Consider the following 16,091-nt stretch of genomic DNA (forward strand, 5'->3'; position numbering starts at 1 on the left):
ACAACCACCTGTCTATAAAGCAGACCTGTCAACCCTCCCGGATTCCGCGGGAGTCTCCCGGTATTTGATCAAATCTCCTTTCACCTGTGCGGGAGACAGTTTCTCCTGTTAAATGACATTTTTGTAAGCATAAAAAAAAAATCGATCCTCTTTTGTCAAAATAACAGAAGGGAAGGAACTCTGCCTTTTTTTTTTCATTCGGAAAATGTCGACTACTTTCGGTTTCCGAGAATGAAACAGGCCGAATTGTCCCGACTGTTTAACCTTTGCCGAAGTGAGAATTGTGGGATAGCCTATTTATATTGTTAAAAAAGCACATGGAGTTTATAAAATGACGTGTTATTATCATGTTTGTTGTCATCGTAATGGCTACGAAGCGTGTTGCCGCTAATTCAACAGGTTGTGTATTGACATTCAGTGTTGCCATATAAAAAAACTAAACTATCCAATTTAGTTCTAATAACACCTCTGAATTGTAAAATGTCTTCCCACTGGATTACATAATGCAACTATGACGAATCTGAACTGCCAGACTCCCGAGTTGACAGCGATACACATGCATGTTAAAATCACATGTCACAGCAAGGCAACGAAAAGACCAATTAGCTGTATAAACATACTTGTGTCAGTTAATTTTGTATGTTTGTGCGGTAAAATGTTGGTTATAAGGGTACACTTCAAGAAATAATTTTTGTACAATTAAAAAATGTTGTGTTTGACATTGACATAAAGTTACTCACGGAAATGGGTATAATTCCGGTATATTTCACACGATGTCCGTAATGAGGTTTTACTTATGATTAATGAAAATACAATGTTTATTGCATCATTATAATGATTTTAAATAAGTACCACGCCACCGTTCCTCATTATAGTAAAAACTGAATATTAATTTATAAGATTTATATAAATTTGTCTTTGGTACACTAACCACAAATGATAATGTAACGCAACCTGTAAGTAAGTGTAATACCGTAAATGTACTAATTAATTTTTTTATTTCTTGTTCATGTTCTTAACATTTTTGGATAATTTTTTTTTTTTTTTTTAAATATGTATTAAATCATAATAATATTTAAACTTAAATTATTTTTTTAATTTTTTTTAATAATTTGTTTTTTTTTTAATGCCAAGATCTAAGGTTAAGAAGTATATATGACATTATAAAGTATTCATATAACTTATTGTAATAATGTTTTTTTTAAATCTTGCGATTTTGGGTTAAATTGTGTGAATTTAAAAAATCTCCTGCTTTTTGACAAAATCTCCTGCTTTTTCAAGACACACCTCCTGCTTTCTCTTGACTAAAGGTTGACAGGTCTGCTATAAAGAACACTTCTAATTTACCACTCCTGCATAAAAATACAAACGTCTTAGCATCCATAACAGACTTTTGTTTCCAGAGGACCCGAGCACGATCGCACCTCTCTGTGCCACAAAATTCAATCTGAGGGGTCACATAATTTTATTCCCCTTATTTGAACTTCTCTTCAAACACAGATTATTTTCACTCCCCCACCCTCCCCCATCTCCATATTTTGAAGAATTTCACACATCTCGTTTTCCAAAAAAGTGGTCTTTATAGTCGGGTTTGACTGTCGCAATGTAATATTTTCAGAAAGGACAGGTTCAGCAACAGTGTTTGAATGATATAATTCTGAAATATTCTTAATGAACGACCTCCGGATTCAAGCCAGTTTCCCATGGTAACGCCGGATGTAGTGTATCAGAATTAGTGTACACATCATCACAAGAATCTGAAAAATCAATCACAAAAACAAAATTAATCATCATTTCCTGTCACAGGAGTTTATTTATCTATCCATCAAATAAGATACCCCTCCTAAAAACGTACATCAAAAAAGTAATTTGTAAAGATATATTTCCTTTAAAATTGTCTGTTTGTTTTAAAGCACACACTTGCATTAACACCCAAATAGTGTACAAAATGAATGCTTGTGGACATCTTCATAATGAATGGTCTTTAACACAATCAATTACAATCAATTTCTGTTCGTCCTTTATGTCCCGATGGCCTTAAGATGTAATTTTTAAAAATAGAAAAACAATACAAGGAAAGTTTCAAATTATTCAGAGTTAGTATTTTGGAAAGAGTTCTATGTTTCCCTATTTGGGGTCCTGAATTTGCAAATATGAACATTATATTGATATCCTTGAACCTAATCCTAACATGACCTCATTATTCATAACATAAACTAAAATAATTATTTTATAAACATTTGTTAAGGATGAACAGAAGGATTTCTTGCTTGTATTTTCGAAAATGTTTCTTCAAAAGCTAAACCGGCCTCCGTGGCACAGTGGTTAAGCCATTACACTACAGGCTGGTAGGTACAGGGTTCATAGCCCGGTACCGGCTCCAACCCAGAGCGAGTACTTAAGGGCTCAATGGGTAGGTGTAAGGCCACTACACCCTCTTCTCTCACTAATCACTAACCAACTAACAACTAACCCACTGTCCTGGACAGACAGCCCAGATAGCTGAGGTGTGTGCCATGACAGCGTGCTTGAACCGTAATTGGATATAAGCATGAAAATAAGTTGAAATGAAGTGAAATCAAAAGCTAAAGTCTGACTAACATGTCAGAATGTCTAACCTGACAGCATGCAAATCCAATCCCTGCAGCTCCAATAGCGTACATGTTGTCTTTGAGGAATGACACAGCCTTCGAATAACAACCCTGTAATAAATTACAAACAACTGTTTTTAAAATAAGTTTTGTTTGTTAAATGCACTGAATTCATTAATGATTCAACCTGCTCTGTTGGCATAAAGCATTGTTTTTGAGGAATGCAACAGCCTTGGAATAACAAACCTGCAGTATATAATACAAAAAACATTTTCTAAATATATTTGTTTTGCCAAATGCACAGAATTCACTAGCAATTCCAATTAATTATTGTTATATCACAGTACAACTCCAGGCTCCATATTCATAAACATACTTAAGTGAATGTATGATACTTATCTATGTACTTTAAGTATGTATTTAGGTATCATACATTGACTTAAGTACGTTTATGAATACGGAGCCAGGAGAGTATTTAGGACTATATGGATTGTTAAACATTACGATTATTTCATTCCTGGTAAAACATTTGTTGTCGCAAACATTTTGTTATCCCCTTCAAAAGAAGGGTTTTGAGGGAATATTAATGGATATAAACATTTTGTTATCCCCTTCAAAAGAAGCGTTTTGAGGGAATATTAATGGATATAAACATTATGATGAATGCAATAAATTACTTAGTCCAAACAAGTCGGTATTTCTGAGGAACTTGTATTTATAAGGAATACAACAAAAGTATCTTGAGTCTTTAAGGTTCACAGTAAGGTTATGACAACTACATTGTACATGTATCTCTTTCTCTCATGTATCAGTTATAGTATCACACACACACACAATATGTAAACTGGCACGGACCACTGGCCTGAAGCCATGGCTGGTAAGTACTCGGTTCACATTTCAGCAGAGTTAGTCTTTAAAAATCATTAACCTCTCTCTCTCTCTCTCTCTCTCTCTCTCTCTCTCTCTCTCTCTCTCTCTCTCTCTCTCTCTCTCTCTCTCTCTCTCTCTCTCTCTCTCTCTCTCTCTCTCTCTCTCTCTCTCTCTCTCTCTCTCTCTCTCTCTCTCTCTCTCTCTCCCTCCCTCTCTCTCTCCCTCCCTCTCTCTCTAATCCTAGACCGGCCTCGGTGGTATAGTGGTTGGGCCATCAGACTTACGGCTGATAGGTACTGGGTTCACATCCCGTTTAATGACTCAGTAGGTAGGTGTAAGGCCACTACACTGACTTCTCTCACTAACCACTAACAACTAACCCACTGTCGTGGACAGACAGCCCAGATAGCAGAGGTGTGTGCCTTGGACAGTGAGCTTGAACATTAATTGAATATAAACATAACAATAACCATAAAAGAAAGAAATAAACTAATCGTGAACAGAAAGCACATATTGCCTGTCTGAGATGTAATGTGTAACAAAATCCATCACTGTCAACAAACTCAGGGGGCTTTCTCCATCTCAGTCCATGCTACATGACTAGTACATCAAAGGCCATGGTATGTATTGTCCTGTGTGTGGGAAAATGTGAATATATATATATATATATACATGTATATATATATACTGACACACAATGAAAATGCAAAAGAGATATTTTTCAATATTTTGTTGTGATTAATGAAAAATATATTTATTGGACTTAAAATAACAATTTATGAGAGGAAGCCATTGATTGGTACTTTTGTTTGGGTTTTAATCCTGGTTTTGTTCTCGTTACACATACAATAGCAGAAACACACAAAATGGTGTGAAATGCATTCACTACATGCTCAATCATGCTGCATGCAATGCACGTGAAATGCCAGTATGTGCACACATAAAAGTTACGTAACGGTGTCATATTCCTCATCACATTAAGAATGCCACGACTCAGAGAAGAACAAAGGAAACGAGCGTTGGGCATGGTTCAAGGGGGGTACTTCGCAAAGCCAAGTTGCTAGGACCTTCAGAGTCCATCCATCAACTATTGGACAATTTGTTGAACGTCATCAACAGACCGGGGGTGTCCATGATAGACCGGGGGTGTCCATGATCGACCTCGACCTGGTCAACATCCCGTTATGACCCCACGCTAAGATCGGCAGATTCGACAACACCACCTCCGTGACCAGTTCAGAACTGCGACAATGACAGCAAGCAATATGATAGGACGTCATGGAAGGCATATCCATCCGATGACATTCATCCGTCAACTCAGAACGGCTGGACTCAGATGCAGACGCCCGTACAACGGTAACATCATGACAACGCGACATCATGCTGTGAGACTACAGTTTGCTCTCCAGAATGGTAATCATCCACCAGCCTTTTACCGGCTTCCTCTCATAAATTGTTATTTTAAGTCCAATAAATATATTTTTCATTAATAACAACAAAATATTGAAAAATATCTGTTTTGCATTTTCATTGTGTGTCCGTACATATATATATATACTCTTCAAAAGAAGAAACGCAAAACCACATTGTCGTAACATTTGGAGAATTGATTTAATTATTGAATGGTGAGTCCGATAATTACCAAATGTTGCAGGATTGTTCACAATTCACTCTAGTCCATTGTGAGTAAGTGATAGGACACACCACCAAGGTCAAGGTCATCTGGAGTCAATACCGGGTGTGGCCTCCGCGTGTGTTGACAACTGCCTGGCACCGCCTGCCCATTGAAGCAACCAGAGTACGGATGACGTCCCGGGGGATGGTGACCCACTCGGCCTGCAAGGCTGCTGCCAGCTCGGGCAGGGTCTGGGGCTGTGGTTGTCGCTGTCGGAGGCGTCGGTCCAACTCGTCCCATAGATGCTCAATTGGGTTCAAATCCGGTGATATCGATGGCCAAGGAAGGACATTAATGTTGTTGTTCTGTAGGAAAGCCGTTGTGAGACGTGCTGTGTGAGGCCTGGCGTTGTCATGTTGGAACACTGCGTTGACGTTGGCCATAACTTGAATGATGTGTGGCCGGAGGATCTGGTCAATGTAGCCCTGTGCATTCAGGTTGCCCTGCACGTGGACCAGGTCAGTTCTGCCAGTGTGTGAGATGGCTGCCCACACCATGACACTACCCCCGCCGAATCTGTCCACTTCCTGCACGCAGTTTGCCGCATAACGTTCACCACGACGCCTATACACGCGACATCTTCCATCATGACGTCGGAGCAGAAATCGGGACTCGTCACTGAACCACACCTGTCTCCATCGCAGTTGAGGCCATTGTCGATGAATCTGGCACCACTGCAGTTGGAGTCGACGGTGTTGTGGTGTTAAGATGACACCTCGAACTGGACGTCTGGCACGAATTCCTACCTCACGTAGGCGGTTCCGTACGGTCTGGTCGGATATCCTGCGCAAACCTGGTATTGCTGCGGCTGTGGAGGTGGCAGTAGTCAATCGTTCCCGAAGGTGGCGTACCCGGATGTAGCGGTCCTGCCCGGGGGTAGTGACCCGTGGTCGACCGGATCTAGGGAGGTCACGTGTTGATCCATGTTGCTGGTAACGGTCCCACAGTCTGGAGATGGTGCTTGGGGACACATGGAATGCCCTGGCAACGGCCATTCTGGATTCGCCTGCGTCTAGTCGGCCGATGGCATTGTTTCTCTGCGGTTCACTGAGACGTGGCATGTCCTGGATTGTCAACTGTCGGCCAGATACAGAGGCCAGGCAAGCTTACACCCTGCACTTTTATACTGTCGGTGTTCATGTTGCACGTGCAGACAACGCACGTGCAGTGGTGACATGGTTTGCACGTGGCTGCGAATATTCACATTTTGGAACTTTATTGTACAGTAGCTGCGTTTTATCGAATGTAACTGTGGGAATGTGTTTGGGACATGCAATGACCTTATATTCACAAAGCATGAACTGGTAGGAAACATAAAATCGGAGTTATAACCCATTTGTACCCTTTTGCGTTTCTTTTTTTGAAGAGTATATATACGATTCCTTGCTGCTTTATTAGTGGAGTAGCCTATGTGGCAAAAAAGGTTTCTTCTCTTTCTATCAATCAAATGTTGAAATACCCATATGTTAGACACCATATACCCATAGTTTAAATTGTGTTGAGGTGTTATTAAGGAATTCTTTTCTTTTAAAGAAAGCATAACAGCTAAGGTGTTTGCCAAGTACAGTGTGCCTGAACCATTACCCACTACAGTGTGCCTGAACCATTGCCCAGTACAGCGTGTCTGAACCATTGCCCAGTACAGCGTGTCTGAACCATTGCCCAGTACAGCGTGTCTGAACCATTGCCCAGTACAGCGTGTCTGAACCACTGCCCAGTACAGGGTGTCTGAACCACTGCCCAGTACAGGGTGTCTGAACAATGGCCCAGTACAGGGTGTCTGAACAATGGCCCAGTACAGGGTGCCTGAACCATTGCCCAGTACAGGGTGCCTGAACCATTGCCCAGTACAGGGTGCCTGAACCATTGCCCAGTACAGGGTGCCTGAACCACTGCCCAGTACAGGGTGCCTGAACCACTGCCCAGTACAGTGTGCCTGAACCACTGCCCAGTACAGTGTGCCTGAACCACTGCCCAGTACAGTGTGTCTGAACCACTGCCCAGTACAGGGTGCCTGAACCACTGCCCAGTACAGTGTGCCTGAATCACTGCCCAGTACAGTGTGTCTGAACCACTGCCCAGTACAGTGTGTCTGAACCACTGCTCAGTACAGTGTGTCTGAACCACTGCCCAGTACAGGGTGCCTGAACCACTGCCCAGTACAGCGTGCCTGAACCACTGCCCAGTACAGCGTGCCTGAACCACTGCCCAGTACAGCGTGTCTGAACCACTGCCCAGTACAGCGTGTCTGAACCACTGCCCAGTACAGCGTGCCTGAACCACTGCCCAGTACAGCGTGCCTGAACCATGGCACAGTACAGCGTGCCTGAACCATGGCACAGTACAGCGTGCCTGAACCATTGCCCAGTACAGCGTGTCTGAACCATTGCCCAGTACAGCGTGCCTGAACCATGGCCCAGTACAGCGTGCCTGAACCATGGCCCAGTACAGCGTGCCTGAACCACTGCCGAGTACAGTGTGCCTGAACCATGGCACAGTACAGGGTGCCTGAACCATGGCACAGTACAGGGTGCCTGAACCATTGCCCAATACAGTGTGCCTGAACCATTGCACAGTACAGTGTGCCTGAAACATTGCACAGTACAGTGTGCCTGAACCATTGCTCAGTACAGTGTGCCTGAACCATTGCTCAGTACAGTGTGCCTGAACCATGGCCCAGTACAGTGTGCCTGAACCATGACCCAGTACAGTGTGCCTGAAACATGGCCCAGTACAGTGTGCCTGAACCACTGCCCAGTACAGTGTGCTTGAACCATTGCCCAGTACAGTGTGCCTGAACCGTACGTGGATACTATATGCCCCAAAACAAACTAAAGGAAAAGGAAGAAGACATAGAATACTGACCACTCTGTAAGCGAGAGTCGTGCCCTGCTGACCGCACCCAGTGCTCTGACAACACGAGTCCGGCACGGCGTTCTTCGACAGCGAGAACCAGTCAGAGGCGTTGTTCACTCCACAGCACTTGAACTACAACATCACATAGAATCAGAATCAGAGTCGGTCAGAATTAGAATCAGTCAGAGTTTGTCAGAATCAGTCAGAGTTTGTCAGAATCAGTCAAAGTTTGTCAGAATCAGTCAGTTTGTCAGAATCAGTCAGTCAGAATCAGTCAGTTTGTCAGAGTCAGTCAGAGTTTGTCAGAATCAATCAGTTTGTCAGAATCAGTCAGATTTTGTCAGAATCAGAATCAGTCAGAATCAGTCAGTTTGTCAGAATCAGTCCGAGTTTGTCAGAATCAGTCCGAGTTTGTCAGAATCAGTCAGAGTTTGTCAGAATCAGAATCATTCTGTCAGAATCAGTCAGTTTGTCAGAATCAGTCAGAGTTTGTCAGAATCAGTCAGTCAGAGTTAGTAAGAATCAAGAGGAAGAGTTTGTCAGAATCAGAATCAGTATGAATCAGAGTCAGATTCAGACAGAGAATAAGTATCAGTTTATTCGCCAAAGCCAGTATGACTACAGGCACAAAACAGCAGTGAGCTACAATATGAAAAGTTCATTTCCAAAATGCAAAAAACATGTACACCACTTTCTAAGTGATGTTAGTACAATTCTACAATACGACAGTGCTTTGCATAATATATGTTATGTCATGTTGCAGCAAAATCTAGTTTTTCTCAATGGATATATCACGTTTTGGAAATTAACATTTCATACACAAGTGCTGACAATCACATTAAAAAATTAGGATGATAAACATTTGTGCCATAAACACAAAATATAAATTTAAATATCCTACATGTAATACATACAGTTACATTACATTTAAATTTTGGTTTAGAATGATAAACATTACACACTATTAGTAAGACAACCACCATAACAAGCCACCTGTCATTCATCAGTACTTATAGCTATGTGTATATTTTTAAAACAAATTCACACCATCTTGTTTGTTATGCAATTCCCAATATACTGAAGAATATACTAATTATAGAAGTTTGTTAAGGTGCTTCTAATTCTGGGATTATTATTATTATCTGATTATTATACTAAAAATGTTGGTACATTTTAAAGATTATTACTTTTTTTTCAAATAATTTTCAAAACCGGCTAATATACTTAGTTCCATGTAAATATGTATCTCACCAAACAAAACAAAAAAGAAAAAGAAATCAAATATTGCCACAAACCTCTTTTTGGATGAAGTTCCATGATTCCCTCCTCTCAGGATCTTTGAGGCCTGACAACAGTTGTGACTGTAAGTTGTCATCAATCTAAACAAAAACAAACAAATAAATTAGTACTAAGAACCCAGGCAGAGATGGGCTGTATAATTACAGACAACAATTATAAACAAGTTCTCATTGAATTTGGTTCTTTTCATCTATTCCAGGCCTCCAAATATTTCAGTAACAGTAATTTTATGTCATAACCAATTTACCTTTTTTGTAAAATTAACTTCATAATATTTCTTAACAATGTGTCTTTTATTTGTTTTTTCAAAAATACAAACACAATGTTATGCAAATCAAAATATTTCTTTTGCTGTCCTATACTGGAATATTTATTTATAGTTTCCTCTTCATCTATAATTATGTAACTTTTACTTCCCTTACTTTCTGTTCTTTCAAAATATGTACAAGAGAAACAGTCAATGTAAGTAGATGGATGGATAGATGAATGGATGCATGGCATTGATGGAAGGATGGATGATTAGATGGATGGATGGATAGGTTGGATGGGTGGATGGAATGATGGATGGATGGATGGATGGATGGATGGATGGATGGTCAGAAATATAAGACAAATGGATTGTATGGAATTGATGGATGGATGAACAGAAGGATGAGTAAATTAGATTTGTGGAAGGATCAATGGATGGACGGTGAATGGGTGGGTGGATGGTCTTTGACAAGTCTGAAAGATGAAGCAAAGTTTGTTTCTACATAAAGGGGGTAAATTAAAATGTCAAACTTACTTCACTTCTGTAAACAAAGCCCAGAACACCAGCTGCTATTTCAATGCAGAAAATAATGAAGACAGATGTAAAGTACTGAAAATCAAATAAAACAAAAAAGGTAATCCTAACAGTATTCGAGATTTAACATTTAATTAACAATAGAAATATACAGCAGATTATGGCCACGTACAAGGTAACAAAGGGGAGATAATCTAGTGAACCTGCAGGTCAGAGATTTGATTGTAGACTTGATTTTAAAATTTAACTGTAAGTTCAAAGTGGAGGAAGGAAGGAAATGTTTTATTTAACGATGCACTCAAAACATTTTATTTACGGTTATATGGCGTCGGAGAGGTTCAAAGTGAAAGTAGAGGGGATGGTAAAGAAAAAGAGAGATGGAGACACACAGAGAGAGAGAGAGAGAGAGAAGAGAGAGAGAGAGAGAGAGAGAGAGAGAGAAGAAACACAGAGAGAGAGAGATAGCAAGAGAGCGAGAGAAAAGAGACAGAGAGACACTGGCCAAGACAGAGACAGAGAGAAGATGTGGAAAATTTATATGACAGGTATGGACCAATAGAAATCTGTGTCTTAGCTAGCAATCTTGAGCACTTACCTTCTGTACTAAGCAACTAACCCGTCATCATTAAAGAATCTACGTTTTTGTGATGTTATATGTTTTGTCTTCCCAGTGCCAACAAAAGCTAGTGATTACAATGTGGCACTTACCATCACCAGCAGACACTGACTGTGCATCCAGGCTCCCAGGATACCGATGAAGGAGAAGACGATAACAATCACGCCGCCAGCGATTAACACCGATGGCGCACTCGCATATTCAGCTTTCGGTATCAGATTAAAGAACTCTCCTTTCGTCACTTGCACGTAGACCCCAAGTCCAATCATAGCAACACCAGTCAACTGTAACAAAAAATGTACAATTACACATGCATTTCAAACTAAGACATTTACCAAAGACATGCATTTATTATAACTGAAAAGTATTTCTGATAATTATATAGAATAATCCATTCAGGTCATGTACTGTGGATTATCATATATTTATTACATAATCACACTGTCAATAGGGCCAAAACATTTCAAACCTATCAGCAGTCATACTTTCTAGTACATTTTAGACAGCAAAACATTATTTAGCTGAATAAATGCACCTAAAAGAATGTACTCGTAAAATAACATGTACTAAATATTGTTTTCCTCAAAGCACTCCTTCAAACATTAACATGTAATTATGTTAGAGGTGATTTTACAGTCCAACAAATAAAATTATGTAATGTTAAAGTTAAAACCAGACCAAAACTGTTCTTCCCCAAGTTGTAGTCAAATATCAGGAGATGATATTTTGCATTTTTTCATTTCCTATAAAGACTATTTCAATTTTATAAAAATCATTAAAAAGCTTGCATTAAAACTGCTTTTTGGCTAAAAGGAAAAGGAACCAAGTTACGTGTAACTCTCCTGAGTAGTGATGATGTTCATAAGATTTTCTCTTCAACAGTGACTTAATTTATTTGATTTGTGTATAGGTACTAAAAACATTGAAATGACATCGCATGTTTTCTGATAGTTTGGAAGGTATTTTATAAGTATTTTGTACGATGCTTTACAGCACTTATGTGAAAGCAAAAGTAGGAATAACACTATTTACTTGTTATTGGGAATAGAATTTATACAGTAAAATAGATTTAAATAGTTTGTAATTATATTATGAAGTTAACTTTTAGAAAGCATTCTAAGAGTACTGCTAAAGCCATACACATCCCCCACTGGTCCCCACATCCCCCACCGGTCCCCACACGTAGTCTACGTTCAAGGGCCATAACTCTGTCAAACATGGATAAAATCCATGTTTAACAGAGTTATGGCCTTTGAATAAATTCCTATAAATAAAAATAAAATTGTTTTGTTTAACACCACAAGAGCATATAAATTTATTAATCATCGGATATTGGATGTTAAACATATGGCCATTTTGACAGTCATAGTGAGGAAACCCGCTACATTTGTTCCATTAGTAGAAAGAGATCTTTTATATATGCATCATCCCACAGACAGGATAGCACATACCATGGCCTTTGATATACCAGTCATGGTGAAGTGACTGGAAAGAGATATAGTACAATGGTGGGCCCACCAACAGCGATCAATCCCAAAACGACCGCGCATCAAGCGAGCACTTTACAACTGGGCTACGTCCCGCCCCTAAATTCCCATAAAGTCAAACTTGATTTGTAACTAAACATGACAAAGCTATATACAAAATATCAGCTCAATATCTTAAAGCATTTCTAAACATTGTATGGAAAACTATATGTGGTACAGGCAGACAGATGGACAGATAGACAGAAGGATGGAGATGAAAATCTATAGTCCCACCCCCGGTTGGACCAATAAGGGACTAAAAACTATTATTTTATATTCTCCAACACTCATAACACAAATTTGGTGGCCTCTTACCAGAAAAATAAAATCAATGATGATGAAAAGTATTCGAAAGCATTTGTACCAGCCCACATCAAATATTGGAGCCATGACTGCAAGAACTGATCAACACCTGTAAGTAATAACGATGAAAATAAATATATTAATACAAAACAATCACACAAAAATTTAAAGTCACATGAAGTAATCCAATAAGTATCTTAATGTGAGTAGGTACATGATAAGCTGTAAACAGGTACATGTGTAGTCCATTCCTTCAGGATAAAAAAGTTCAAAATGCTTGTCTTTATTAATTTAATTTACTCAATTAAAAATTTACTTTCAGAATTATTTTAGTACATAAGTACATACATGCATTTTGTGGACTAAAATATTATTCTTAAAGTGTTGTTGTTGTCATAAACATGACTAACTAATACTGAAAGAGATATTGTTAAAACTTTAAGCTTCAAGCTCAAGTATGTATAACCATCTACAGTAAAACCTCTCTAAACTGGACACCCATGTTCCAAGTAAAAGTCTGATTTTAAGGGGTATCCCGTTCAGAGAGATTCAGTCCTCTATTGATATTTATCCTTTACATAGTGATGTTGTAGTGATTGATAATCAAAACCTGATCGGATGGTTCTACTGATGTTATGATAAATTTTAAATATCCATAATCAATCATTGTCGAAAATGTTAACTGTAATTGTTACTTCCATTTTTTTTTAAATGGTGGCTGAAGTATCTACAGCTATTTTATCTCTTGAGGAATACATGTATATATTTCACATAATATTTTACAAATATTAAAAACTGTTTTAATGTAAATAGGAATCCAAAAGAGTTACAAAAGTTGAAAAATACTAACATCGCATAATGAGCTTTAAAAAACAAACATTTGGAACGTCACTGGAGTATAGAAGTATCATCAATAAAGTGAAAGTAACTTGGCCACCGCAAAAAGAAAAAAGGAATCTAGAAGTGTACCTCTTTTGTTTCAGTACTGGGGTTGAAATTTAGTCCTTTAATAATATTGTTAACTTTAGAAAGCATTAAAGAATCTTTTTTATAAAATATTTTCTTTTGTATTTTGTTTTAATTTTATGTTTGAGCTAAAAATTATGTATTTAAAATATAATTTAAACGTAACTTTGAGGTAACTGATCAGTTAACCCACAGGTTACGCAAATATAATTCACGTACCTAAGTAAAAACCATGTGAACCGACTTCCGGTTAACTCAGATTTCAAAATATTGTCCCCTGAAATGTGTATTTTAGTATTGTATGTTGGTAGTCAAAATATATACAAGTTTATTAAACTGCAGTTGTGTTTTTATTTTGCATTAGGAAAACATGTTATAAGATGGGGAGGTGTGACTGCAGTTTCAAATGTTAAGCTGCTGTCCAGATACATGTAGGTGGATGATAAAGGTAGGGGTGACTATTGAGGTCAGTTTAACTATTGCAATAGTATTGCGACAGTTAAAATATTATTGAGACAGTATTGCAATAGTGATAATAGTACTATTGTGATAGTAGTGCCATAGTATTGCTAGTTCTTAAATCGCTTGATAACAATAATATGAAGATATTTCGCAAAACTATTTATCTCATCTTCAAATGTGTGTGTGTGTGTGTGTGTCTGTCTGTCTGTGTTTGTCTGTGTATGTGGGGGGGGGGGGGGGGGGGGGGGGGGTTTGTCTGTGTGTGTTTGTGTGAATGTGTGTGTGTATGTATGTCTGTGTTTGTACTTAATTATTTGCAATAATGTCACTAGGTAGTGAAAACATGCGTTGGTCGTAAACTATATTATTTGACTATGCATACCATCGAAACTATCGATAGTTGAGCAAACAACTGCGATAGTTATCGATAGTTGCATTAACTATCGATGAATTGCTATCGAGGCACTGACTATCGAAATATATTGATAGTTTGATGTATTGTTACACCACTAATTAAAGGGTATATATAATCAATCACTGTTGCTCAGATCAGGCTTTGAATTTGGTGGGATTCTGTGCTGCTGTGAATCTGAGATGTTTGTACATACTAGAATGATACAAACATGTAGTTACTGCATTTGTGTTGCATTATTATTCACACTTGTTGTAACCTCACTTGGTATGAGACGGCCCTTGTAACTTTGTGTCAGGCGGAATCATCGAGTGGGCAATCACGTGACCTACATCACGATATAGGTCAGCGAGCTTTTAATTCTTGCGTCGGAGTGTCCTGAAGTTTAGCTGAATGTGGGTGCTGTCTAATTTCTTTCTGTAGTGTGTGTATTAGTGATTAATATGTGGATTTTTTTAATCAAGTCAATCAAACATAGGATTGTTGTGGTATTAGAGCAGAAATCTCTGACTATCGTGTGGTGGGCAGCGATTGTCCGAAAATTACATAGCAGGGCTCAATTGCTGTCATTGAGATATAAATTGCTGTAGGTAGAGAGCATCACTGATGGCACTTTTGTGCCGTCGGTAAAGCTCCTCAACAATGGCGAAATGTATACACCTGGTCTACATTATCTGCCAATATTTAACATTTGCACATTTAAAAGATGTCTACATATAACAAGATAGCATTTCAGTCAGGTTTATTTGCTGCAAATGTCACTTTTAAAAAAAACTGCCATAGGCAGGCTCAAAATTGCCGTCGGTGGACTGTTTCACCCATTCTTTTAAGAATTGCCGTGGGAGACAAATTCTTAAGTTTGAGCCCTGCATTGCAGCATGATAGCTTGGTCTCTGACTGTAGGGCCGAACATCTGTCCAAATGTCCATCTAGCCCTCTACAGTCTGAATACTCGGGCTACTTATTAAAAAGACATAACAGCATGGGTGGCTCATGAATCTATTATTGTCTGGTTTTATTTTAAAAACCTCATCTTTCACAATTACCGGTCACCAAACTTGACAACCAACTACTAAATTTTAACATAGTCAGCTCTGTATTATAGTTTATACAAATACATAGCTAATTTTTCCAAGTGTCAAGGCCACAGTTGCCAAATAAATTTCAGTAATAAAACTACTTTTTTTTTACTATGGTACATACATCCTACAACCCCCTTCTGTGAAGTCGGCTGACTCTTAGTCAAGTTAGTGCTTACTTATGAAAGTAATCGTGGTGATCCTTTTAAAACAAATGTCTTGTTATTGGCCCAATAGGCTTTTAATAAACACTGATGTCGGATGAACTATAAACTTGTAACTTACCAGATTTGTCAAACTGAATATAAATAATGCAAGGATATCGAAAACCACTTTTGGGAGTGGAAGCTGAATATATTTATGTAAAGATTCGTTATTACAAATACAATCTAATTCTATAAATAGCAACGTTTCCATAACCTGTCAAACCAGTTTTACTTACGTCGTCTGCTACGGCTACGGGTACGTTTTGGCAAATAAATTGACATGACTGCACACATCACAGGATTCTCCACATTCATTGTATAAAGAAAAGCATTCATAAGTAGCAAAGTTCACAAATTATTATGATGTTAAATTGTTATTTTCAAACAAAATTTAATCTAATGTGTCTTGCTTTGTTATGACGGAAACGGAAGCGATAAACCGTCAT

General features: G+C 38.5%; 1 protein-coding gene across 1 annotated transcript; it reads right to left on the reverse strand.

Moving 5' to 3' along the window:
* Window positions 1–1,637: 1,637 nt before the first annotated feature.
* On the reverse strand, window positions 1,638–15,833 carry LOC121381122 (tetraspanin-9-like). Its single transcript, XM_041510252.1, has 8 exons — window positions 15,725–15,833; window positions 12,533–12,629; window positions 10,784–10,975; window positions 10,076–10,150; window positions 9,288–9,371; window positions 8,002–8,124; window positions 2,619–2,702; window positions 1,638–1,757 (listed from the first exon to the last, which is right to left on the reverse strand). Exons 2-8 carry the CDS (start codon window positions 12,605–12,607, stop codon window positions 1,689–1,691), a joined length of 702 nt encoding a protein of 233 aa, XP_041366186.1. The 5' UTR covers window positions 12,608–12,629; window positions 15,725–15,833; the 3' UTR covers window positions 1,638–1,688.
* Window positions 15,834–16,091: the final 258 nt, after the last annotated feature.

This window comes from Gigantopelta aegis, chromosome 9, assembly GCF_016097555.1.
Source record: "Gigantopelta aegis isolate Gae_Host chromosome 9, Gae_host_genome, whole genome shotgun sequence".
NCBI lineage: Eukaryota > Metazoa > Mollusca > Gastropoda > Neomphalida > Peltospiridae > Gigantopelta > Gigantopelta aegis.

Coding starts and splice junctions, on each gene's coding strand:
- LOC121381122 (XM_041510252.1), bottom strand. CDS start 12,607: ATGGCTCCAATATTTGATGTGGGCTGGTACAAATGCTTTCGAATACTT. Junction 10,976..12,532: donor TCATTGATTTTATTTTTCTG/GTAAGAGGCCAC, acceptor TTTTTGTTACAG/TTGACTGGTGTTGCTATGAT. Junction 2,703..8,001: donor CGACTCTCGCTTACAGAGTG/GTCAGTATTCTA, acceptor AATTTATTACAG/GGTTGTTATTCGAAGGCTGT.